Source organism: Schistocerca gregaria, chromosome 5, assembly GCF_023897955.1.
Source record: "Schistocerca gregaria isolate iqSchGreg1 chromosome 5, iqSchGreg1.2, whole genome shotgun sequence".
Lineage (NCBI taxonomy): Eukaryota > Metazoa > Arthropoda > Insecta > Orthoptera > Acrididae > Schistocerca > Schistocerca gregaria.
Genome location: NC_064924.1, coordinates 572,941,966 through 572,967,694, shown reverse-complemented (window position 1 = coordinate 572,967,694; position 25,729 = coordinate 572,941,966). Strand labels below are relative to the sequence as shown.

The 25,729-nt window shown below is 41.3% G+C and overlaps 1 protein-coding gene across 1 annotated transcript in view; it reads right to left on the bottom strand.

Annotated features, from left to right (window-relative positions):
• Positions 1-10,739: 10,739 nt before the first annotated feature.
• The window catches only part of LOC126272548 (uncharacterized), an 89,503-nt gene continuing 74,513 nt past the window's right edge, over positions 10,740-25,729 (bottom strand). The window contains exon 4 of the mRNA XM_049975466.1: positions 10,740-11,297. Coding sequence (XP_049831423.1) covers positions 11,203-11,297 — 95 coding nt within the window. The 3' untranslated portion in view covers positions 10,740-11,202. The remainder of the gene's footprint in view (positions 11,298-25,729) is intronic.

The window sequence follows — 25,729 nt, the reverse complement described above, 5'->3', positions numbered from 1 at the left end:
ACCGATTTCGCTTTTGCCAGCATTCTCAAAAATTTTAGAAAAAGTAATCTACAGGCAGCTTCTCAACCATCTGACCACAAATAACATATTATCAAGAACACAGTTTGCATTTCTGAAGGGTTCTGATATCGAAAAGGCTATTTACACCTACAGTGAAAATGTACTTACTTCATTAAATAACAAGTTACAAGCAGCATGGAATTTTCTGTGATTTGTCAAAGGCATTCGATTGTGTAAACCACAACATCCTTTTAAATAAATTAGAATTCTATGGTGTCATGGGCAGAGCTGCAAAATGGTTCAAGTCATACCTCGCTAACAAGAAACAAAGGGTGTCAGTGCAAGGGACTAGTGAATTAAGTCATCAGTCATCATCAGAATGGGAAGAAATTACATGTGGTGTCCCACAAGGATCCATCTTAGGGCCATTTTTCTTGTGTAGATTAATGATCTCTCATCAGTTACACTGCCAGAAGCAGAGTTCGTTTTGTTTGCAGATGACACGAGTATTGCAATAAATAGTATGTCGAGTGTAGTTCTAGAAAGATCCACTAATGATATTTTCATGGATATTAACAAATGGTTTAAAGTCAACTCACTGACATTAAACTTCGAAAAGACTCACTATATGCAATTCAGAACCTGTAAGAGCTTTCCACCCAGCATATGCATAAAGTACGAAGAAGAGCAGATAGAAGAGGTTGACAGTCTTAAATTCCTGGGATTACAACTTGATAATAAATTCAGTTGGGAGGAGCACACCACAGAACTCCAGAAACGCCTTAACAAATCTGTATTTGCAATTAGAGTGTTAGCAGACATAGGCGACATAAAAGTGAAAAAGCTTGCATACTTTGCCTACTTTCATTCCATAATGTCATATGGTATAATATTTTGGGGTAAACAAAAGTTTTCAGAGTCCAAAAGCGTGTAGTACGTATTATTTGTGAAGTAAACTCACGGACGTCTTGTAGAAACCTCTTCAAAGAACTGGGTATACTAACTACTGCCTCTCAGTATATTCACTCCTTAATTAAATTTGTCCTAAATAATATATCTCTTTTTCCAACAAACAGCTCAATTCATACATACAATACCAGGAACAAAAATGATCAGCACAAGGACTTAAAAGCACTTACTTTAGTTCAAAAAGGGGTCCACTACTCAGGAACACTCATCTTCAATAATTTGCCAGCAAACATAAAAAATCTAGTTACAAATAGAGATCAGTTTAAAAGGATCCTGAAAGACTTACTAGTGGCCAACTCCTTCTACTCCATTGACGAATTTTTTAATAGAAACAAATGATGTGTTGTATATATTTATACTACTAGTATTGTTATTTCAGCTTAAAAAAATAAAAATAAAAAATAATAAAAAAGGTGACGTGTTCCACATCCACGAGGATCTCCTCAACACGGATCTATGGAACGAAAACTAATGTAATCTAATCTAATCTAATCTATGCGTCAACAGCTACGAGACCCTTCCGCTTACTATGAACAAGAGACGACCCCTCACCATTACAACCATTGTTGTTCATCCCAAGTGGTGACTCAATTTTCAACACCAGATTTGGGCCTCTGATATGGAGCAGATGAATCTGACGTGTAGCTTGACGAGCAGTGTATGAGTGAACAAGATAAGTAGGGTCAGATGTTCCCACCATGGCAAATTAGTGGCGAACTTTTCCAGTTGTATGAGTGTTTCTAAATACCATTTGTGCATCCTTTGTGGACACCTCCATTACACACTATTTCATCCTGATTTAAAATCGTGCTTGTGTATACGAATTAGCTCATTTTAAATTGATCTAAACTTGGAAATACGAGGTGTGTTTTTTAAGTAAGTACCTTATTAAAATTTAAAAAAGACGTGCTAAGATATCTGAATAATTTTATTTTTACATGAAAGCCTGTGCCTTAATCTACCCACTGACGCCATTACAGTTTACGTTGTGTACTGAGTGTTTAAGATGTCTCCGATAATCGTGAGTCCCACCGACTGTGAAGTACGGGCTATTATAAGATTTCTTAGTGCTAAAGGCCTAAAAGCGATCGATATTCATCGTGAGATCTGTGCATTTTACGGAGAAAAACATAATGACTGATGCAATGGTAAGAAAGTGGGTGAGAGCATTTAAAGATGGCCGCACAAATGTGCATGATGAACAATAGAGTGGGCGTCCTTCTGCCGTTAATGGAAGTTTGGTGCAGGAAGTGGACAATAAGGTGAGAGGAAACAGGCGTTTTACGATTTCCTCCTTGCGGGATGACTTTGCTAATGTTTCTCGTTGTGTTTTGTATGGTATTGTGACCGAGCGGTTAAAATACCGAGAATTGTGCGCGCGTTGGGCACCGAAAATGTTAACGGATGTGCACAAAACCAATCGTTAAGACAGTGCATTGACTTTTCTTGAGCGATACCGCAACGACGGTGATGATTTCTTAAGCCAAATTGTTACGGGCGATGAAACATAGGTGGCCGACGTCACACCACAATCAAAGCAACAGTGCCTGGAAGTTGATCAAGGGCATTGTTTTGCTGGAAGACAATGCCCGTCCGCGTCTGGCGAATCAGGCCAAAGATCTCATCACATCTTTTCGATTGGAAACTCTATATCGTCCTCCGTACATCCCCGATCTTGCACCCAGTGACTACCATCTGTTCCTGCACTTGAAGAAACACCTGGGCGGTCTGCGACTTCTAGACGATGACGAAGTCAAAACAGTGGTGATGCAGTGGTTAACAAGTCAGGCGGCAGACTTCTGTGAGGAGGGATTCAAAAACTCGTACAACGTTATGACAAGTGCCTCAATATTGACGGAAATTATGTAGAAAAGTAGATTAAGGTACAGGCTTTCATGTAAAAATAAAATTATTGAGGTATGTTAGCACATATTTTCTTAATTTCAAAACGGTACTTACTTAAAAACCACGCCTCGTACTATGACATGTCCTATATCCTTGTAAAAAGAGATCTACAGATGAATGAAGCTACTACTACTACTAGTACTAAAAACGAGGAGACTTCCAAAAGTAAGTTAAAATTATTATGGCAGGACGTGTAACTTTTGTTGAATGCTACACTACACTTCCAGGTGACACTGATACCTGACGTTACTTTTCAACATAGTTACCAAGTCTCCGTAAACAATGGCCGAAACGTTGTACCCATCGTTCAGTTCCTCGGCAATAAAAAATTGAATGAAACTATGTGAATCCAGAGATCTTTTCAAATCTGAAACATCTATGATGTATTTATGCTGGCTGAAGCGACGAATGAAAATTTGCTCCAAGGCCGGGCTTCAAACCGGAGCCTCCTGCTCACGAGGCATCTGCCTTAAATCCCGGGCTTGATAAAAATTTTCATTCGGTGCTTCAATCTTCATATCATAGATGTGTGAAAAAGTCTGTGGAACCACATAGTTCCATTTGATTAATTTAGTTTTAAGTTTATTTCACACATCTAGTTATGTAGGGCCAGCAGATCTCCATGGTCATGTAAAGTGTCAGCACATCAAACTACCACAGAAAAATAATTTCATAAGTTTCAATGATAGATAAAATAAAATGTTTATAAATTCTAAAACGACGACAATCTGTAAGTTTATATAAACGCAATAAACAATGTAACACAGGAATTAGCTTAATTTTTGTAGGAACTCCTCTGGAGAATAGGAGTGACCCATCAGAAAACTCTTCAGTTTAAATTTGAAAGCGTGTGGATTACCGCTAAGAGTTTTGGATTCTTGTGCTTAAAATACCTACGCCTGTGTTTCTGAGTGCCGCAGGGGAGTGTCGCAGGACCGTTGTTATTCACAATACATGAAAATGGCCTTATGGATAACATCGGAAGTTCACTGATATCGAGAGGTTGTAACAATGGAAAAATGTATTGAAATGCAGTAGGATCTGCAACGAATTGACGTGTGGTGCAGGCAATGGCAATTGAATCTCAATGTAGACAAGTGTAATGTGCTGCGAATACATAGAAAGAAAGATCCTTTATCATTTAACTACAATATAGCAGGTCAGCAAGTGGAAGCAGTTAATTCCACAAATTATCTGGGTGTAGGCATTAGGTGTGATTTAAAATGGAATGACCATATAAAATTAATCGTCGTTAAAGCAGATGCCAGACTGAGATTCATTGGAAGAATCCTAAGGAAATGCCGTCCGAAAACGAAGGAAGAAGGTTACAGTACACTTGTTCGCCCACTGCTTGAATACTGCTCACCGGTGTGGGATACGTACAAGATAGGGTTGATACAAGAGATAGAGAAGATCCAACGGAAAGCAGCACGCTTCGTTACAGGCTCGTTGAGTAATAGCGAAAGCGTTACGGAGATGATAGATAAACTCCAGTGGAAGAGTCTGCAGGAGAGACGCTCAGTAGCTCGCTACGGGCTTTTGTTGAAGTTTCGAGATCATACCTCCACCGAGGAGTCAAGCAGTATATTGCTACCTCCTAAGTATATCTCGCGAAGAGACCATGAGGATAAGATCAGAGAGATTAGAGCCCACACAGAGGCATACCGACAATCCTTCCTCCCACGGACAATACGAGACTGGAATAGAAGGGAGAGCCGATAGAGGTACGCAAGGTACCCTCGGCCACACACCGTCAACTGGCTTGCGGAGTATGGATGTGGACGTAGTTGCAGATGCTGTTCCAATACAGTTGGAGAACCTCGGCACTGATGTTCGCGTTTAGGGTGACCATCAAGTGCGCTGAGGCGTGAATGGGAACTTGCATTGAGGAGGTTCAAATGGCTCTGAGCACTATGGGACTCAACTGCTGTGGGTATTAGTCCCCTAGAACTTAGAACTACTTAAACCTAACTAACCTAAGGACATCACACACATCCATGCCCGAGGCAGGATTCGAACCTGCGACCGTAGCAGTCGCACGGTTCCGGACTGCGCGCCTAGAACCGCGAGACCACCGCGGCCGGCGCATTGAGGAGGGAGGCGTGTTGTTCCATGCAGCTGTCCAAAGACACAGTCACATGTGGCACAGTGGTTACCGCATCTCCCTCGTGAGCAGGAGACCCGGAATCGGATTCCGGCCTCGGAATAAATTTTCAGTCGTTGCTTCAGACTGCATACATGCATGATAGAAAACCCTCACTTGGTCACGGAGCCATTCGAGGGCCGCTGTGTGAACGTTCTCATCATTCGAAAATTTATTTCCCATCAGACGTTCTTCCTCGATTACCTGGTCTGTGGACGGTGACGATGGCCTTCTTTCCCGATCAGCACCAGCCACTTTTGTGCGGCCTTGGTCAAACTCTTGCACCATTTCACTACGGATGGATGCTACACTGCACTTTATTCGAATACTGTCAGAATTTTACCTTAGACGTTTAGCCCACAACACTGTTTTGGCGTGCGGTTAGGATTGCGGTATTTTACAAATCGTGGGCAGGACTACAACAAAACCAATTACTTATGATTAGCGTAACATGGGGTTTCATTTAATCGCTGCCTCTCCCGGCTAAAGATAGTTATCCTGCCAAAGAAATCTCCACCTGTGAACGTGTACCAATGTTGTCTGTCAAGCAGTGTAAATGTGAATAAATTTTTTCACAAGAGTGATCTCACACAATTTACCGAACTATTATTCAAGATGGCAATATTTTTCCTTAAACAAAATGAACTATTTTTTCACACAATACCACACTTGCACAACACTAACGTATTCTTGCCTCTCAAAAAATATTTCCTAATAGTTCTTACGAAATAAACAGGGTTCATACATTAACAGAGAATAATTTCACCACGTAAGATACTGTTTGCACCATATTTAAAGATTATTCGTAATCTAAGTCGAGTTTATGATTTCGGTATGGGTTCTGGGCCAAAAATACACAATTGTTATCGTGAAAATTGACCATCAAGATTCTTGTGTCCTTAGTAGTTTGATTTAGAACTGCCGTTGCAATATTTCACAAAGATGGCGGCCAACATAAGACAGTCACTTTATCAATTCTCGTTCAGGCGTTGTTTCACTGTCAACAAATAATATATGTATTAAATCTTTTCTGTACCTTAACTATATACTTAACAATTAAAAGTATTTCTCCATGCTAATCACTCATTATTGAGCGCTTCACCAATAATCAGTTCTGTAGATCAATGGTGCTAATGTCTGCGCTCCACAGCCGAACAGAAAACGTAACATTTATATAGGACGAGAATCATATTAAAATAAAAGTTCAAATACACGTATTGATTTCAATGGCACAGAAACTCAATTTTTCAAATATTATTTAGCAACATAATACAGTTTTTTAACGACCTCAGTGCTACAAGACATCAATCGCATCCGATCATTACAACAGTTGGAACAAGAGGAAGAAGAATTATTCTAGAAGAATCATAGATAACAAAAGATGAAGATCTCCATTATCTTTTTCCATGAGTATTGTATGAGATATATTTTTCACAGAAAATTAAATTATAACACTGACAATAATTAATTATTATTATTTTAGTAGTGATGAGGTCCTTTTGTATTAACATCGCGAGAATGTTCGCTCAAATTGCACACACAATGCCGTCGTGAATATTGTTCTGAATAAAATGTAGTCGTGGATATTACACAGTCTCACATACTTCAGGTTTGGAGTACATTTCTTGTTGTACCATTTCATTCGCACACTATGATACACCTTTCACCCCCTAACGTGGCAGAACTATGTCTCTCTTCATAGAATGCGACACACTTGAGGCGCATGGGAAGACAAACCTAGCTTACTGTCTGAAGTCCCTCCGCAGTTTGATTTTGCAGGACAGTTTTGAAATAGCGTGGATGTCAATTATTGGCCGTAGCCAATCACAGCCGTGCGTGGAAACCCTCTGTGCCAAGTTGTTCTGGCTCTGGTCATACACAGTACCTGTGGCACAACGCTCGCTAGTCAACCTGAGTGTCAAGCTGATCACGGTATTCTTTTTTTTTTTCCTGGCCTTATCCCATGTCTTCATGCAGCTGGCATGTTAATCCTAGCTTGGCAGCGTTAATGGTACAGTGTGGCCGGATGCTCTTCCTGTCGCGCTAACACTTCCCTTCTGAATCAGAAACATTTGTTACCAGCTCAAGTTCTCTGTTGTCAAGGTAGAAATCATTTTTAATTTAAATGATCTAAGAGATGATCAATCCATTATAACGTGTTTTCTGTAGAAATCAGTCATTCAGATTCAAATGGATAAAGAAATGGCAAAGTCTTGACTAAATAACTATAGTTTCGGTCATGGTGGCTCCTCAGAAGAAAAATGGCGTACTTCACAGCTCGAAATTAAAAGAAAGTTAGTTTTTTATCCTGTAAATTACTTGCACAACGTAGTGGGGTGAGTCAGTTTGCAGGCTATTAAATCAATTTGCATGTAAATATCGTTGTACACTTTCAACTCGCTGATCAGTTGACGTTAAGTATTTATTAAATAGAAGTCCACTTTTAAACCACGTTTTTATAACGGGCTAAAAAGTATAAAATAATTTCTCCTAGCCCCATACAGATTCCTAAAGGCATACAGATAATCCTGAAAATTGGTAACTGTGAATTGTTAATAGAGTAGAAAATATTTGTAAGATTTAAACGAAAGAAGTGGGGTGCATGCAATACATAAAAGTAAGTATGTGAACATTCATGCATCAATTAAGTATTGCATGTATCCCACGTTTTTAGTCTTGAATCTTAGAAGATTTTTCACAGCTGTTACAAATTCACAATCACAAATTTTCAGATCATCTGTGTGGGGCTGGGAATCTGTATGTGGGTAAAGAAATTATTTTGTACTTTTTAGTCTGATTTCAAAACAGCCTAAACATAAAAAATTGATTTTTATTTAAATAATGAATTTTGCTTTTCAGTCTTGTGTGTGTGTGTGTGTGTGTGTGTGTGTGTGTGTGTGTGTGTGTGTGTGTGTGTGTGTGTTTGTGTGAAATTCTTCAGTCGAGTTCCACAGAGGTATGTCGTAAATTCCAGATGTATTTCACTTTCTCTTCACCTGAGTCAACCTACGTATTGCTGCTTCCTAAATATCTCACGAAAAGACTGTGAAGGTAAAAGTTAGAGAGATTTCAGCACACACGGAGGCTTACTAGCAATTCTTCTTCCCGCGAACCTTTTGCGACTGGAACAGGACAAGGTACAAGTGAAAGAAGAGGTACACAAAGTGCCCTGCGCCACAGACGAAACAAGAAAGCTAGTTAATATGGCATTGTCATCCAATTCCGAGCTATGTTGACAGTCTAAAGTGTCTGCGTTATCGGGAAATAACAGCAACAAACAAAGTACCCTCCGCACACACCAGAAAACAAAGCGGGTTAATGTTTGTTTCACCCAGATAGGAGCTGCGTTGAAAGTTCCAAGACTAACTCATAGGGAAGTTACTTTAAAATCTGTTGCTGAATTTGTACCAAATTGACAGACAGAAAATAGAACGATCCAGTAAAAATGTGGCAAAAAAAAGTAATTCATTAACGTAATACTCAGAGTATAAATTTCCAAATAGAAAATTCTTCTATGTAGCAGGAGGAGACGTCCTGAAGGAACTCTGTTCTTAGCTTACCTCCTAACATGGCTTTGCTGCCTGTCAATCATTTTATTCTTTACGTAGGTGATGCAAGATTACTGTGACGCTGTAACTCAAATACCTACCTCTTTAAAGGGGGGTTGGACGTCAAACGGGCCGACTTGGAGCAGGAGAGGCATCTCAGGACATTTTAATTTCCAGTGTCTATACTTTTACAAATGAAGTCATAAAACTTTGTCAGCATCACCACGAAGGATTCAGGATTCACACCCATTGCAGTGAAAGTTCGAAAACATAACAAAATAAATTTTTTACGTGCGAAATTTCATCATTTTTTCACTTACTAATGGCTGCATTTGTTGCTATAGTTACACTTTTCTTCATACGTTAGAGAGATTCTTCGATGAATTTCGCACAGTATACATACCATATTCACAGGTATATGAAACTCTAGAATTTATTTAATTTATGAAAAAACGAATGAACTGTTATATTTTAAACTTCATGTTTAGAAAAAAACACAAATTTTATACTTAATTACCTCAATTTTTACCACAGTTTTTAATATATTTGGAAAATTCCAGAGTTTCATACACCTTTAAGTATGGTTTGTATGCAGTGCAAAATTCATCGAAGAATCTCTCTTACTTACGAAGAAAAGTGCTCCTATAGCAATAAATGCTGCCATTAGTACGTGAAAAATGACGAAATTTCACACGTAAAAAAATTACTTCGTTATGTTTTAGAACTTCCACTGCTATAAGTGTGAATTCTGAATCCTTCCTGGTCATGCTGACAAAGTTTTATGAATTTATTTGTAAAAGTATAGACACTGGAAATTGAAATGTCCTGTGGTGGCTCTTCTGCTCCAAGTCGGTTCCCTTTGACGTCCTACCCCTCTTAAACAGCTGCTGCAAGATGATTGTGTGTGATCACATTTAATTCTTATGGCACCCTTTTGTGCTAAGTAAATTTTCTTAAAGAAAAATTAATCAAAAATACTCGTGTTCTGTATGGCATTATAGAGAGAAAAATTTCGCAACGTGTTTACTTACTGACTTGTTCTCGAAGATATTCATTGATAAGAGGAGACGAAAACAGTTGATTTGAGTCGTTTGGGCAACTACAATTGTTTTACATTTTAAATACTCATCGGTAAACACACCCAAAAATTCTGTAAGTTTCTATCTTACTTATTACCTCTTATCTTTACTTGAAATAATTAGCATAATCTTTGATGTATAGAACTGCTAATTCTGCATATGCCAGAGAGATAGAGAGAGCGAGAAGAGACAGAGGGGGGGGGGGGGGGGGGGCGGAGGAAGGCAGACACCATTTGCAGGAGACTAGTCACTAATTCTTTTAAGCATTACTTACTGTCTTCACTGCAGCTCCTCTGTTTGTGCAAAGAGAACTAATTACACTTCATGTGTGTTAAGTTATGGGTCATTTGTGTATATGAGGAACCTCTGTAAACCTAGCATGAATGTTGTGACTGTATTAATGATTTTTCCTGAGTCAGAAAAAAAATCCCGTTCTGCCTACATTCTTTTAATTATGTGACACATTTTTTGGATTTTTTTTCGTTGGGAAAGAGACACTCATTGGTTAACTACGTCATTAATTCCACAAAACCTTTGTTTTTGTGAGGAAATGTTTCATTTTACAGATCCAAACGCCTTGAATAGGTTACAGACAAGAAACCGAGTTCTGTTTTCTTATTTAATACTTGTAAAATCTGATGAGTGAGTTGGTTATTTATAGCAACAACTGAGTGACTCTCGTAAAATCTAAGCTGTGACTTATTGTTATATTGTTATTACAAAGCTAAGACACTATTTTAAATGAATTTACTTGTTCAAAAATTTTTAATCTTTCATATCCATAAAGTACAGGAGTCCAAAAATGGCTATTTCAATATCTCCGGAGAATACTCTGATTCATTGATGGATTGCATACGTATTTCAGCCAGAAAGGAAATTATTATGTAAGAATAGCTCTTCAGTATCTTATTATAAATGGCATTAATTATCCATAAGCTTCTATTATTCAGAGACTTCATTATTTTCTTAATTTCATAAGAGCAATTTAGTGATAAATCGGGTTAATTTGCTTAGGTAACGCTGCAGATATTTTGTATTCCTTTTTAAAATCTGTTTCTTGCATTGTATAGGACAGAAATATAAGATTTCCTTGCGAATTTTTCAATCGCTCTTTATTGAAGTAACTCGGTGATGTTATAAAGGTAACAGACCAAACTTTTACACATTACACAAACGATTATCTTTTTGTAACATCAATATTTTTATTCCAATATGAAATAATGTCTTAAAATTAACATTAGTATTATACTAATATAAATGATTACTGTGGGCTTTTACTTCTTATCAAAAACTCCCAAATGGTAACTTGCACATTACTGAGTTTTTACTGGAATTTTGGAAAGTCATTACAATTGCAATTTGTTTAATAGCAAGCCTACAGAGACAGGGATGTTTTCTTGAAGAGTAATGGTATTTTATCCATAAACCATAGTGAGGAACTCAGCTCAAGTGACCTTAAGACTACAGAACCAGAGTAAGATTATAGGGGTAGTGCGCACTCTGGTTAGAACCATGGTAATTAGACTTGTCGAGTGATGGTCAGCAACACACCTCTCAATCACACATACTGTCTGTCTGTGCCATATGACGTCATCTTGCCCGCATGCAGTGGAGTGCGATCAGTGTCGAGTGTCTGGATGATGACTCGCTCACCTGCAACACATAGCAATCACCACTGCTGTAAGCTCTTAGCAGTACAGATAAAGAAGCAATTAAATCATCAAGGTGAATTAGATCACGAATGAAGGCTTTGTGTGAGACTGAAACCTTTTGCAGAAGTTACTTGCTCAATAACACTGACAGTATGTTAAAAATATCACGTGACAAATGAAAATTTGTTTCCAGACCTGGATTAAAACCCTCCTTCGGGGAATAGAAATGGAGAAGGACTGTAACACAGCCTGACATTACTGAATGGATTTCGTGATTATCATTACACGTATCTGCATCTTTGTGAATTTCATTAGCATTAATCTATTAATTTCTTTTCAGCGAATCGCTGTCAGTTGATACACATGTTGTAATGGGTATGTAATGATGTCATTACCACACATCCAGACCCAGCACCTGGCCACTTCCTTGGCCTGTGTGATGAAGTTATGGGCGGGTAAAACAGTTGTGTGTCGAGCGAACCACCAGAAATATCGGCAGTTTAAGCTAAGCAGTGTATGTCACAGCCTGCAGCCAGCTTCTATAGGTACATAACAATCGTTGTCCTGAAAGAGGTTGTCGACCTGCTAGAAACGGCCTCTGCTAGCTGTGGTACTATGGAATGTGCCTAGGCCTGATGACGCTGAGAACTGAATTAGTGCCTTCCAACTAGTAGCCGACTTCTCCCGTCTTCAGGGTGGATACCCAGGGCCCGTAGTTTACACCTGAGCCTGACTAACTACCGAGAGCTGCCTGCTCGGGTACGTTTTACTATTGCAGACTTGCTTCTGCACGCCACTGTCACTGCACTGCACTGTGCCGAGGTATGTGTTTCATCTCTGTGCACGCGTGTGCTTCCTGCACTGACCAGCACATCTGCACCAGCCAAAGTGACCAACTCCTGCTAAGACTGTTGTAGCTACCTAGAGCCTGAGCTGTGCTTCTTCGTTTGTCAGAGTGTTCACAGCATGACTCCACTCAGGATATCTGCTTGGCTGAGTGATGCTGAGAATTGTCCATTTGTTTTAAGGCCGTATGCCCACACACCAGGGCATGAGTCTGGCCGCTTTTGCAGCTTATTTCACTAATTAAATGGCCTATTTTGTACTACTTCTGCGATTTATCAGCGGACATCCACCTGGCTCTATGAACCTGCTGCCATGTTAATCCAGTCGACATGCTATTGCAACCTGTATTGAGGTATCTAATTATACCCACAATCCTTACCCCCACTAAGGTACATCAATTAAACTGCATGTTGAGCACACCTGAATAGTTCACATGGATATCATTTCATGTCAATGTGTCTGTATTGATTTGTATCTGAAAATACATCTATACTGTGCAAGACACTGTGAACTGAATAGCATAGGATGTTTGTCAGTGCACTACGTGTCAAAGTTTTTAACTACTTCCATTAGAGCATGAAGCAAGCATGAAAAGAATGATTCCTTGAATGCCGCTGTACATGCTGTAATTAGTTTAATATTTTATTTGCTGTCACTACTCGAGTAATATACAGAGGGTTGCAATAAATTCCAAAATCCCTCATTACTGCATCTTGAAACTTCACATGTAGTTTTACACAGGACTGTTGGCAAATAAAATAACAGAGGACATGGTGTAAGACACTTTTGATGTACAGTAATGTAACCGTGATTAAAATTCTTCTGGGTATTATGCCGCGTCATTGCTAAAAACTAACTACAATAATAAACTAAAACCGACTTTTCGGCCGAATTGCAACGGCCTTCCTCAGGGCACGACTGATTTTGCATGGGGATAGGTGCTTCTATTTATTACAGACTATCGATGTCTGACGTCACTGTTGTAAAACTTTTATTTGGCTCTCTAATATGATTGGTTAGTCATGACGTAAGGGAAGATGAGAAAGAATCGTGGATGCGAGAACGCAAAATACGGGAGGCGATCGAAATTATTAAGCAGCCTGAGAACATCAACAGAGAAGATGGCTACAAACCCCCTGGCGTCCTGGCTGCCGGCCATCCCAGTCCAACGGGCCGCGAGCAGTCGCGGGGCAGAAGCTACACGGGACATGGACAAACAGCTGAAGAGCAACGGCCAGTCCACTTCCGCGCTCACCAGCAGGAAAACTTGCCGACCAGAAGCCGAACGCTGATTGGCGGACAGCTACCAATCATTGACGACACGGACTGCCACGAATAGCTTCTTTTCTTCCATCTTCCCTTTCGTCATGACTAGCCAATCATATTAGAGGGCCAATTATAAGTTTTACAACAGTGGCGTCAGACATCGATAGTTTGTAATAAATAGAAGCACCTACCCCCATGCAAAACCATTCGTGCCCTGACGATGGCCGTTCCAATTCGGCTGAAACGTCGGTTTTAGTTTATTGTTGTTGTTAGTTTTGAGCAATGACCTGGCATAATAACCAGAAGAATTTTAATCACTATGACACCGGCCGCGGAAGCCTACGTTCTTATAATAATGTAGTCACTAGAGCAATGGAATTAATTAAAAGACTCAGAACATTGTTAAAACCTTTGAACAACTCCCTGTACTATTGAATCCTACAGATTCAAAAACGTCAAAACAGTTTTGTACTTGATGGGTTGGTATCATCAATAGATGGTTGTAAGGAATTTCAGAACGACTTGGACAGTATTCCCACTTCCTGTATTGACATTCATCTCTTCTTGAATGGCTAAATGCAACTTAATGCGAATTAAATAATGAGAAATAATCTCATTATATCACCAGTGGTAAATTTCTGAAGGACCTAAGACTAATTCCAAAAAATCATATGGACTATAACGAACATGTAAAATCAGTAATAGGAAAGACGAACAGCAGACGTAGATTTGCTGGAAGATTCTCGGAAAATGTAGTGCGTCTGTTAACAGAAGGGCATACAAGACGTTAGTAATGGAGTAACGAGGCTATTAGCACAGTCTGCATTATTGCCATATCTCCCTAAACTCCTCCCACTCCCCCTACCCATTCCCATACCATCCTCCACACTCTATGTCAGTCACCTTATATAAAATTTGGTGACATGTTACCCTATTATAGAACTGTTATCCTATTGGCTAAGTTTATGAGCAGGACCTGCATGGTTGCTAGGTTTCCACGAAACGTATTACATAATTTATTGTTCTTGTCACTACAATTTATTAGTTAACTCTAGGGTCCTTATTGTAACACTTTACTATCCTTATTGCTGTCTTGACTGCGTTGACATATAAGCTTAATATGTGACGAATTTGAACTTGATACTACGCACCCGTTACTGAGAAAAAGAGGACATAACAGGTGGGAAGACAGATGGACAAAAAAAAATTACAAAAATATATTTTTTCCTGTGATTCATTTGTAAAGAAATAATTTCGGGACTTTTTTCCTTTGTTTCTGCTGTGAAACCTTGCTTCTTGCCAGCTTTCACGTTTGTAGGTCAATTTAAAGTACTGTACAGGTTTTCATGAGTGAGTTTGTGAGTATCAAAATTTATGACATGCATTGACTCAGAAGCTTAAACGTTATACACCGCCAAGAGACCACAGACCTCAGTATGTGATATTAATTTCAACTTGATACATCTGAGGAAAACAGTTTTTAATAGTTGGACAGACACACTGGCACACAGACATACAGCAACACGATCCAATAAGGTTTCCGTTTTTACCAACTGAGGAAAGAAACTCTAATAATAACAAGATCCGTTTCTTCACAAATTTCTGAAGCATTTACTGCTATGCATGCCTACATCCATATTCCCACTGTGAAGCACATGGGAGAGGGTACTGGCATTTGTACTGCATATTAGGGTTTCATCCCATTCCATTCATGTATGCTGCATGGGAAAACATTCGTGCCTCTACGTGCTTTGTATCCAATACTTGTCTCTCAGCACAGCGAAGTCGACCATCTGGATATTGGGAATTCTTTCATGAGCCTGGTACACAATGAAAAATCAACTTCTTCTTCCTGACAAATGTGAAAAGTTTTTTTCCCCCTCTGCCAGGGATTAAGCCTTGACTTGGGGGAGAGCTCAGTACTAATGAACCAGTCTATTTATCATAACTGGTGCTTTCTACGAGATGTGAGCAAGCAAATTAGTCAGCAGCCTGGAAGAGGAGGTGAAGAACATCAACGGCTTCTGAGGTGAGCGAAGATGTTAATCTCAACGGTTAAGGCAGATGAGTCAGTTGCTCTTGACAGGTGTAACCAACAGCTGAAGGCGGAAGGGCTGTGTCTTAGAAACCTGACAAAGCCTAAATGGAGTAAATGCCACTTAAATTTACTAAAAATCTGCTCCCTTGCAGATACAGCAGAAGGCTATTCAAGGCTAAGGGAGTAAACCCTGAAAGAAAATCCTCGATTACATTAGGTCTATCGGGCAATGAAAGAGTTCGTTTGTAGTGGCTTTCAAACGGAACGCAAACAACTCGATTAAGACATAAGCAAGTGCAGACACGCGCCAGAGATGATAGTTTACAGCCTGATGTTAGGTGGAGACATGCAACCATGGACGAATGCCAGAGTAGACCACTAACTCACAAAGGGACCATCAATTTACTCGGCCTCACAGGGAAGTCTGAGGAACTGGTAGGTCTAATGGAAAGGAGAAAAATAATGAAACTGGTGCTGAGTAAAACCACCTGGGAAAGGAAAGGGATGAAGAAATTAAGGAAGCTGTATACGCTTCATTGACATCCCAATGAACAAACAGATGAAGAATGGAGCTGGTTTCATCATGGCAAACAACGTGAAAAGAGTCGCAGACATCCAGTACATCAGTGAGAGAATAATGAAGGCAACTGCGCATTTAGAGAAAGATACATATAAAGATGTGTGCATCGGCAACTGGATGTTGCCAGGACAGTAGAAAGCAGCTTATGAATGATCTGAAAGCGGTCATTTGTGACGATAGAAGCATAATTGTAGGAGACTTGGATGGACAGGTTGATACAAACATAACAGGATATGAGAATGTAATGGGATCCCACGGATATGGCGGAAAAAATGTAGAAGGTGAAGATCTCATGGATTTCTTTGTGAGGAGTGGTGGTGAAAAATAGCTGGTTCGAAAAAAGAGTCATATAACAAGATACATCTGAGATTGGCAGATGAAGAAAAAAGTAGACTAGTTACATATATTAGAACCTTGACAGTGATAATCGTCTGTTAGTAGCGAATTTGAAAAACATCAACGTGTCAAAATCAGACAATAGGAAAATGCCAAAAATCACATTGTGGGAACTCCAAAAAAATGGAAAAGAGAACTGATTATCAGAACCGCATAATAACTCATATCCCAAAAGAGAAAGTGAAAACTGGAGAGCCTGAATGAAGTAGATTATAGAACGCCTTAGAGAAGCAAGCTGACCAGGTTTGTGGGAACACAAGTGTGAATGGAAGGAGAAAGAAGTCTTTCACGAAAAGGAAGGGACCGAGAAAAGATGAAAGCAGAACTTAATAGAAATGAAGTAAGGATCTGAGATCTTGGACAAATATATCCAAATAAAAAAACTAGAAGTTAAAAGAACAGTCACAAAAGAGAAGACCAAAACATGGCAGATATGCACCCAGAAACTCGAGGGGGATAACAGACGCAGTAAGAAACTTCTGTGTAGTGTTACCAGAGATGAAAGGAAACCAGTGAACGCCATAAAGGCACTCGAAGATGAAACCAGATATCTCTTTAGAAAAGGTAGAGACGTAAGAGAAGTCCTGAAGGACCACCATTTCGACCAACTAATGAATAGATCAGTTGAAGAACGTAACAAAGAATCAGTGGGGACCGTCCCATCACCCGACCAAAAACAGACAACTTTAAAATCTATGCCTAAAGGAAAATCTCCAGGTGCAGGTGAGGTGAATTAGGACATGGCGTCCAGGGCCTACAATAGCTGCACACAACACACAATGAAGTGTGTGAAGACAACAAAACGCCTTCATATGTTTTTTATTCCACTCTTTGATCACAATATCAATTATTTTGACGATGACCGGTTTCAGTCCGTAATGACCATCCTCAGATCTCCAACATACAAATATATACACCCAGTGAGTAGTGTGTCTTTCAACATAACACAGCAATACGTATCACAATATACTACCATACAACCAAGGAAATGTACAGATAAAATACGGTAAAACGTACATTTTTTGCACCATGTCCTAAAGTGATAAGGCCATAATGAAATCGTCAAAATATATAAATATAATCAGGACAACATCGTCACATAGATCTAAAATAAGGTGTAGAATGGCCACATCCTCCACACAGTCATTATACGCGACTATGTCGCAGCCGGTGAAAATGCCTTCCGGTTGGAGCAAGGATTTTATAATTGCCCTGTTTAGGGAAGAGAGTAGATTCTAGAGAAGATCATAGATCAAAGACTGAGAACAATCATAGAAGTGCAGTTGGAAGAGGAGCAGTATGGCTTCAGAAATAACATATCAGCAATGGATCTAATTTTCAGCACCTGCATGCTAATGGAGAAATACTGAGCGAAAGTCTTCCTCCCTAGCTGAATGGTCAGCTCGTTTGAGTGCCATGAACCAGGCCTGGGTTCGATTCCTGGACGGGTCAGAGATTTTCTCCAGTCAGGGACTAGGTATTGTCTTGTCCTCATCGTCATTTCACCGTCATTGACACGCAAGTCATCCAGTGTGGTGTCAACTGAAAAGACTTGCAACTTGGTGGCTGAACTTCTGAGGAGGTGACTCCGATTATCAGTGCCATATGATCATTTCATTGCATTCACTGGAAGAAAAGCAAGAACTTCTTAATTGTGTTCTTGGGTATAAGAAAAGCATACATTAGTGTTGCTACGGAGAAGATCTGGGAACGCCTGAGGAAAAAGAATGTACCTAAAGCACTGGTAAGGAAAATCCAAATGCCATACCAAGACTGTACTGGTTGTTTACATGTTGGAGAGGGACGATCTTCATGGTTCAGACTAATAGTGGAGTCCAGCAAGGCAGTGTACTGACCCCACTATTGTTCATCTCTGTTAAGGATCATATAATGAAAAACATCATGAAAAATGTTTCTGAACTTAATGCAGTTGTCCTTGCTGAAGATGGCACGAACTGGGGTAAGACAGAAGAGGATGTTAAGATCAGATTAAACGTAAAGAAATCCAAGAATGCATAGACCACATCTGTTGGACCAAGACAGTGATGATTGCCTTCGACAGAGGTGGGCATACACCCAGTGTGAAACTGGGAGATGACCAGGTAAGAGTATGTAGAGAGTTTTCTGTACCTCGAGACAGTAATCTTCAGGAATAATTTGATTAGACAGGAGATTACCAACAGCCTAAAAAACGGGGCTGAATTCTGTGAATAAATGAAAACCCTTTTATGGGACGACAAGATTCCAGAAAAAATTAATTAGTGATGTTCAGCAGCTACTTAGTACCAATATTCACCTACAGAATAGAAGCAGGCTCTCTCACAAAGAGATAGTCATGGAGGCTCCAGGTATAAAATGTAATTCCTTAGATCCACCATTCTCAAGACTAAGATGGAAAAGTTAAGGAATTGGGAGATGAGGAAGAAAGCCGAAATCAAGACATCCCTTTTATACAGAACCAGAAAATCCAGACTACGGTGGTAGAGGTGTTCACTGAGGTTGGAGACTGCAAGAACAGGCCGAATAAATTTGGAAAAGAAGTGGAAGGACAACGCACTGTCAGAGGAAGAAGAATTGACAATGTTCGCAGTGACAGACTATACATGGACGTAAGAAAGTGGAAGACGCTCATTAACAGTATCAGGGAAACTAGAACTGTACAACGATGATGATGAAGCAAATACGAACAGTGACAATTTTCCACAAGTTGCACAGAAATATTGTGAAGTGTTGTGAATAAAATGCTGCTACTCTTTCGTTTATTAACCAGTCTTGACTGAATAGATATTTGAGCACAGGACTTAAACGGCACGCAACGGAGATAAGTAACTAGAATCAGAAAAAGTAGAGAGTAAATGTGTTTGAGCAAAGACTGGGTGCTTCTAGGAAAACATCACTGACTGATACAAGCAATTTTTTTCTTTCTCAGCTCGGGAGATAAAGAGACAGCTCATATCAACACTAACGCGCATGTATGAGATTAGGTCCTCTTTAACTCAATACAGCGTTTCAGAAACGCATCAGAAAATTCCGTTGCGTATCACAAATAAAATGAGTAGAACGGTAATCATCACTAGTAGAACTAAAAAGCAGCATAAATTGCTAAAGCTCAGTAAGGGCCGAGGAGCCGACGGCGTTCTTGTCAAGAGCTGTACGGAATTTGCGAGTGAAGTAACTCCGTTCTTAACTTTAATTTGCGCAGTTCCCTTGAGGAGATATATGTTACCTGTGTTCAGAAAATCTACATATAAGTAACATAGTTACGGTGCTATAAACTACACAACACTCACATCTGTTTGCAGCTGAAGTCTATAACATGTTCAGGTCCCAACTGTATAACCAGGGCGGAATAAAATCACCTTCTCTGTGGAAATCAGCACGGATGCCAGAAACGTGGATCGTGCGAAACGCAATTCACGTTCTCCAAGCGTGATACCTTAGTTCCAAGCATAGATGAAGCCTGGTTTATTCCATGTTGCTAGACCTTGTAAAGACTACCACACGGATACCTCTCTAAAGAAAATACGTTCGTATTAGGTAACTGACTATAACTGCCACTGGATCGAAAATTCAGGGGTAGGTAGGACACAGCACGTTATCCTCGACAGAGAGTCGTGCACAGGCATCGGAGTAATGTCTGCTGGAGCTAAAGACAGTGTAATACCGGGTGATCAAACAGTCAGTATAAATTTCAAAACTGAATAAATCACGAAATAATGTACACTCCTGGAAATTGAAATAAGAACACCGTGAATTCATTGTCCCAGGAAGGGGAAACTTTATTGACACATTCCTGGGGTCAGATACATCACATGATCACACTGACAGAACCACAGGCACATAGACACAGGCAACAGAGCATGCACAATGTCGGCACTAGTACAGTGTATATCCACCTTTCGCAGCAATGCAAGCTGCTAGTCTCCCATGGAGACGATCGTAGAGATGCTGGATGTAGTCCTGTGGAATGGCTTGCCATGCCATTTCCACCTGGCGCCTCAGTTGGACAAGCGTTCGTGCTGGAAGTGCAGACCGCGTGAGACGACGCTTCATCCAGTCCCAAACATGCTCAATGGGGGACAGATCCGGATATCTTGCTGGGCAGGGTAGTTGACTTACACCTTCTAGAGCACATTGGGTGGCACGGGATACATGCGGACGTGCACTGTCCTGTTGGAACAACAAGTTCCCTTGCCGGTCTAGGAATGGTAGAACGATGGGTTGGATGACGGTTTGGATGTACCGTGCACTATTCAAGGCCCCTCGACGATCACCAGAGGTGTACGGCCAGTGTAGGAGATCGCTCCCCACACCATGATGCCGGGTGTTGGCCCTGTGTGCCTCGGTCGTATCCAGTCCTGATTGTGGCGCTCACCTGCACGGCGCCAAACACGCATACGACCATCATTGGCACCAAGGCAGAAGCGACTCTCATCGCTGAAGACGACACGTCTCCATTCGTCCCTCCATTCACGCCTGTCGCGACACCACTGGAGGCGGGCTGCACGATGTTGGGGCGTGAGCGGAAGACGGCCTAACGGTGTGCGGGACCGTAGCCCAGCTTCATGGAGACGGTTGCGAATGGTCCTCGCCGATACCCCAGGAGCAACAGTGTCCGTAATTTGCTGGGAAGTGGCGGTGCGGTCCCCTACGGCACTGCGTAGGATCCTACGGTCTTTGCGTGCATCCGTGCGTCGCTGCGGTCCGGTCCCAGGTCGACGGGCACGTGCACCTTCCGCCGACCACTGGCGACAACATCGATGTACTGTGGAGACCTCACGCCCCACGTGTTGAGCAATTCGGTGGTACGTCCACCCGGCCTCCCGCATGCCCACTATACGCCCTCGCTCAAAGTCCGTCAACTGCACATACGGTTCACGTCCACGCTGTCGCGGCATGCTACCAGTGTTAAAGACTGCGATGGAGCTCCGTATGCCACGGCAAACTGGCTGACACTGACGGCGGCGGTGCACAAATGCTGCGCAGCTAGCGCCATTCGACGGCCAACACCGTGGTTCCTGGTGTGTCCGCTGTGTCGTGCGTGTGATCATTGGTTGTACAGCCCTCTCGCAGTGTCCGGAGCAAGTATGGTGGGTCTGACACACCGGTGTCAATGTGTTCTTTTTTCCATTTCCAGGAGTGTAGATAGAGAGGTACAAATTGACACACATGCTTGGAATGACATGGGGTTTTATTAGAACCAAACAAATACAAAAGTTCAAAAAATGTCCGACAGATGGCGCTTCATCTGATCAGAATAGCAATAATTAGCATAACAAAGTAAGACAAAGCAAAGATGATATTCTTTACAGGAAATGCTCAATATGTCCACCATCATTCCTCAACAATAGTTTTACACGAGGAATAATGTTGTGAATAGCACTGAATAGCATGTCCGGAGTTATGATGAGGCATTGGCGTCGGATATTGTCTAACCCCAAAGCCAATAATCGCACGGACTGAGGTCTGGGGACCTGAGAGGCCAAGCGTGACGAAAGTGGCGGCTGAGCACACGATCATCACCAAACGACGCGAGCAAGAGATCTTTCACGCGTCTATCAGTATGGTGTGCAGCGCCATCCTGCGTAAATATCGTACGTTTCAGCAGGTGTTTATCAACCAGGCTGGGGATGATGCGATTCTGTAACATATCGGCGTACCTCTCACCCGTCACGGTAGCAGTTACAAAACCAGAATCAATCATTTCCACAAAGAAAAAAGGCCCGATAACGGTAGATGTGGTAAATCCAACCCATACCGTGACTTTCTCGTCGTGCCATGGAGTTTCCACGACAGTTCTAGGATTTTCGCTGGCCCAAATTCTGCAGTTGTGGGCGTTGACAGACCCACGGAGCGTCAAATGAGCTTGGTCGGTCCACAACACGTTACTCAACCAATCGTCATCTTCCGGCATCTTTGGAAACGCCCAAACCGCAAATGCCCTCCGCATCACTAAATCGCCAGGTAACAGTTCACGATGCCGATGGATTTTGTACGGATAGCATCGGAGGATACGCCTAAGTGCCAACCAAACAGTAGTGTATGGAATGCCGGTGTGACGTGCGACTGCACGAGCGCTGACTTCCCCGTGCATAGAGGAACCCGCTACAGTCTCCATTTCTTCTTGAACTGTCTCAGCAGCATTACGCCTTGTGCTCGGTCGGCCACTACGGGGTCTAAGGTCCAAAGAACCCGTAGCTTCGAACTTCGAAATCATTCTCGCCACAGCTGCATTTGTCAACGGACCTTTAACCGTTCGAATCCCCTTCCTATGGCGATAGGATCGTAACGCTGAAGTAGCACATTCCCCATTCTGGTAATACAGCTTCACCAAAACCGCCTTTTCAGGTAACGTCAACATGCTGCGATTGCTGGCGCATCTGATTCTCTCTCTCTCATTACACCTCGTTTTATACACGATTGTCATGCGCAGTCACTGACGTTTTGCTGTCCAGCGCCATCTGTCAGACATTTGTGAACTTTGTTTTTTGTTTTTTTCTTCTAATAAAACCCCATGTCATTCCAAGCACGTGAGTCAATTTTTACCTCTATATCTACATTATTCCGTGGTTTATTAAGTTTTCAAAGTTATACTGACTTTTTGATCACCCAGTACAAATCATTTTTATTCATGTTACACATTAATGACTTCGCGAGTATTGTTACACTGACTGACAAAGAAACTGAAGCACCCTGAAGGGGACGAGGGAACGAAATGATGCGTCATGGTTTGATAGAGCATATAATGTTGTTTCATTGATTACAATGGCAAATTTACAAAGATCTTGGCAATATAACTGCACTTATCAGTACGGCGTAGCGCTGATTCGGTTGTAAAGGGTGTCATAAGGCTGCTGTATTCTCTCCTGAAGGAAGCTGGTCCACAACTTCTGTGACTTGTTCTTGATACCCTGGAGTCGTCTGGGACGAAGATGAAGTCAGAGCCGTTCATACACGTGGTCTATAGCGAACAGATATTGTTGCCCACGAAAGTATCTCTACACCAGGCTGACAGTTCATAGACACAAGTGCCATATGCGGTCGAGCATTGTCCTATTGAAAAATGGCATCACGATACAGTCGCACTAGAGAGAAAGTATGAGGTCGCAGGACGTCCATGGCTTGCTGTTGTGCTATTGGAGTTCCCTGAATCACTGCGTGTTTCATCGCTGAACACAGTGCGACGCCATTTATTAGCAGTCAATGCTTCATAGTATCACTTCAAAAGGCGTTTGTGTTGTGGTGCTAATGGCCCTCTACGAGAGGGACGATAAATGCATAGTCTGGCTGTTGCTGGGTTCCGACTGTTTGGAGCGGGATGACAGGGAATGTTGAAGGGAATTCTGGGACTGTGAGTGCAGATGTCAACGAGTTATGCTGTACTTGGTACACAATATGGTTATCGTCTCTTGTGATGACCACACTTCGTTGATAAGAACCTTGCGACGGATATGCTTCACTTCGAGTTCCCATGCAGTTCGACACTGGGCCGCTGTCGCATTTGAATGCTGAATGCGTCACATATTGCACGATTCGACCAGCTGGCCAAAAGAAAACTCGCAATGTGGCCTCTCCCAAACTGTCAGGCGCTGATAACGCTGTCTCAAGCAAATACAGTGATCACTCGACATGTGCCGCTGCGCACGAATGTTACGCACCCTAGCTGGCCTGGTAACAACGCTAAACACGATCAGTACGATTGTAGTCTTGTGACCGCTGTACCTGTCAAAGAAAATTTCAGTTTTAACCATTAACATACTTGCTGCTGATGAGTATGTGTGTGAAGTTCCAATGACATCGACCATGTCTTCTCGTTGCTTCACTCTTACTGTCAGGCAGTGTAGTTGCAATATTGAGCTTCTCGGGTATGATGCAGTAGTCTATGAGGTACTATGTAAGAGGCCCATGATTAAAGACTTTGTTGATAGCGCACTCGAGCTGATGTAATTTCGATGTATTGCTCACGCGCTGCCTGCGATATGTAAGCTAGAAGAGAATCTGAGACCAAAGAGTAGTATTGACTGCAGTAAGAACTGCGTAGCAGTAGCAGTATGTTGTTGCTACCGAGCAGTCGTGTCTGGTGTATCGTGTTGGCTGGGCCGGTCGTCTGCAGCGATGGCAGAGCCTGAGCGTTGTAGGTTAAGGTAAAAGCAGCCTCGCGCATATGTGGTATTGTTAATCAAGTCCCATGTAAATGTTTTTAAAAAAATATGTTAATAATAATCTTTCTCATAAAAAGTAACTTTTGACATTAATATCCATTTAAACAATTCAATAATTTCTCCAATCCTTGGCCATCCCGATTATTGAAAAGAAAAATCAGTTCGTTATCCGGCGACGTAATTAAGGTAAGATTTTACAGCTTATTCAGAATGATGTATGAGGGCCATGACGCAGCATTGCGGACGTCCAAAATTTACCAGGTTAACTTGACTGTCAATTATTGAAAGGTTATAGGTTTGTCATATTGTATTATATTTTCACTGTTGGGTAGTTACGCTAAATGAGAATATTATTGATATTATTTTATTTTGTTGGGAAGTTACACTTGGTATTTTGTGGCGAGGTTACAACTATTTGCTGTGATATCCAGTTAGATCTCGACGAAATATCAGTATGATGGAGAAACTACTCACTAGTACCTTCCTTCGAATGTAGGATTACTGAGTCACAATTCGAATCATTCACGTCGTACAAATATTTGGGAATAGCTCTGTGTAGAGATATGAAGTGGAACCACTACATGGACTCAGTTGCAGGCGAAGTCAACGACAGGCTACGACTCATTCGTAGGGTACTGAGAAACTGCAGTTCGTCTACGAAAGAGAGAGCATTCGAAATGTTCGTACACCGACGCTACAAATCTGCGCAGGAGTGCGGAACCCATATCAGGTCGGAATAGCAGAGGACAAGAAGTACACACGAAAAAGGGTGGGTGGACTGGTCAGAGGCTTATTTTGCGAGAGCATGTAACACAAATGTTGCAAAATGTTAACTGGCAGACACTCGAGGAAAGACGCCTTACATTTCAAGACAACAGGCTTAGAAAATATCTAGAATCGTCTTTCAGACAGGAACTGCTACATTCCTCAGCCATTTCACACACAGCTCATAGAGATCGCGCAAATGAAGTTAAATAAATATGGGCTCACACAGTAATATAAGCAATCATTCTTCCTAAGCCCTATCCGTGAATGGCACGTGAAGGAACCGTAATATACCTCACCTTGAAAAGTACCCTTTACCACGTGCTTTATAGTGATTCTATGAGAGTTGCCCAGTAAGTAAAGCATCACTTTTTTTTCTT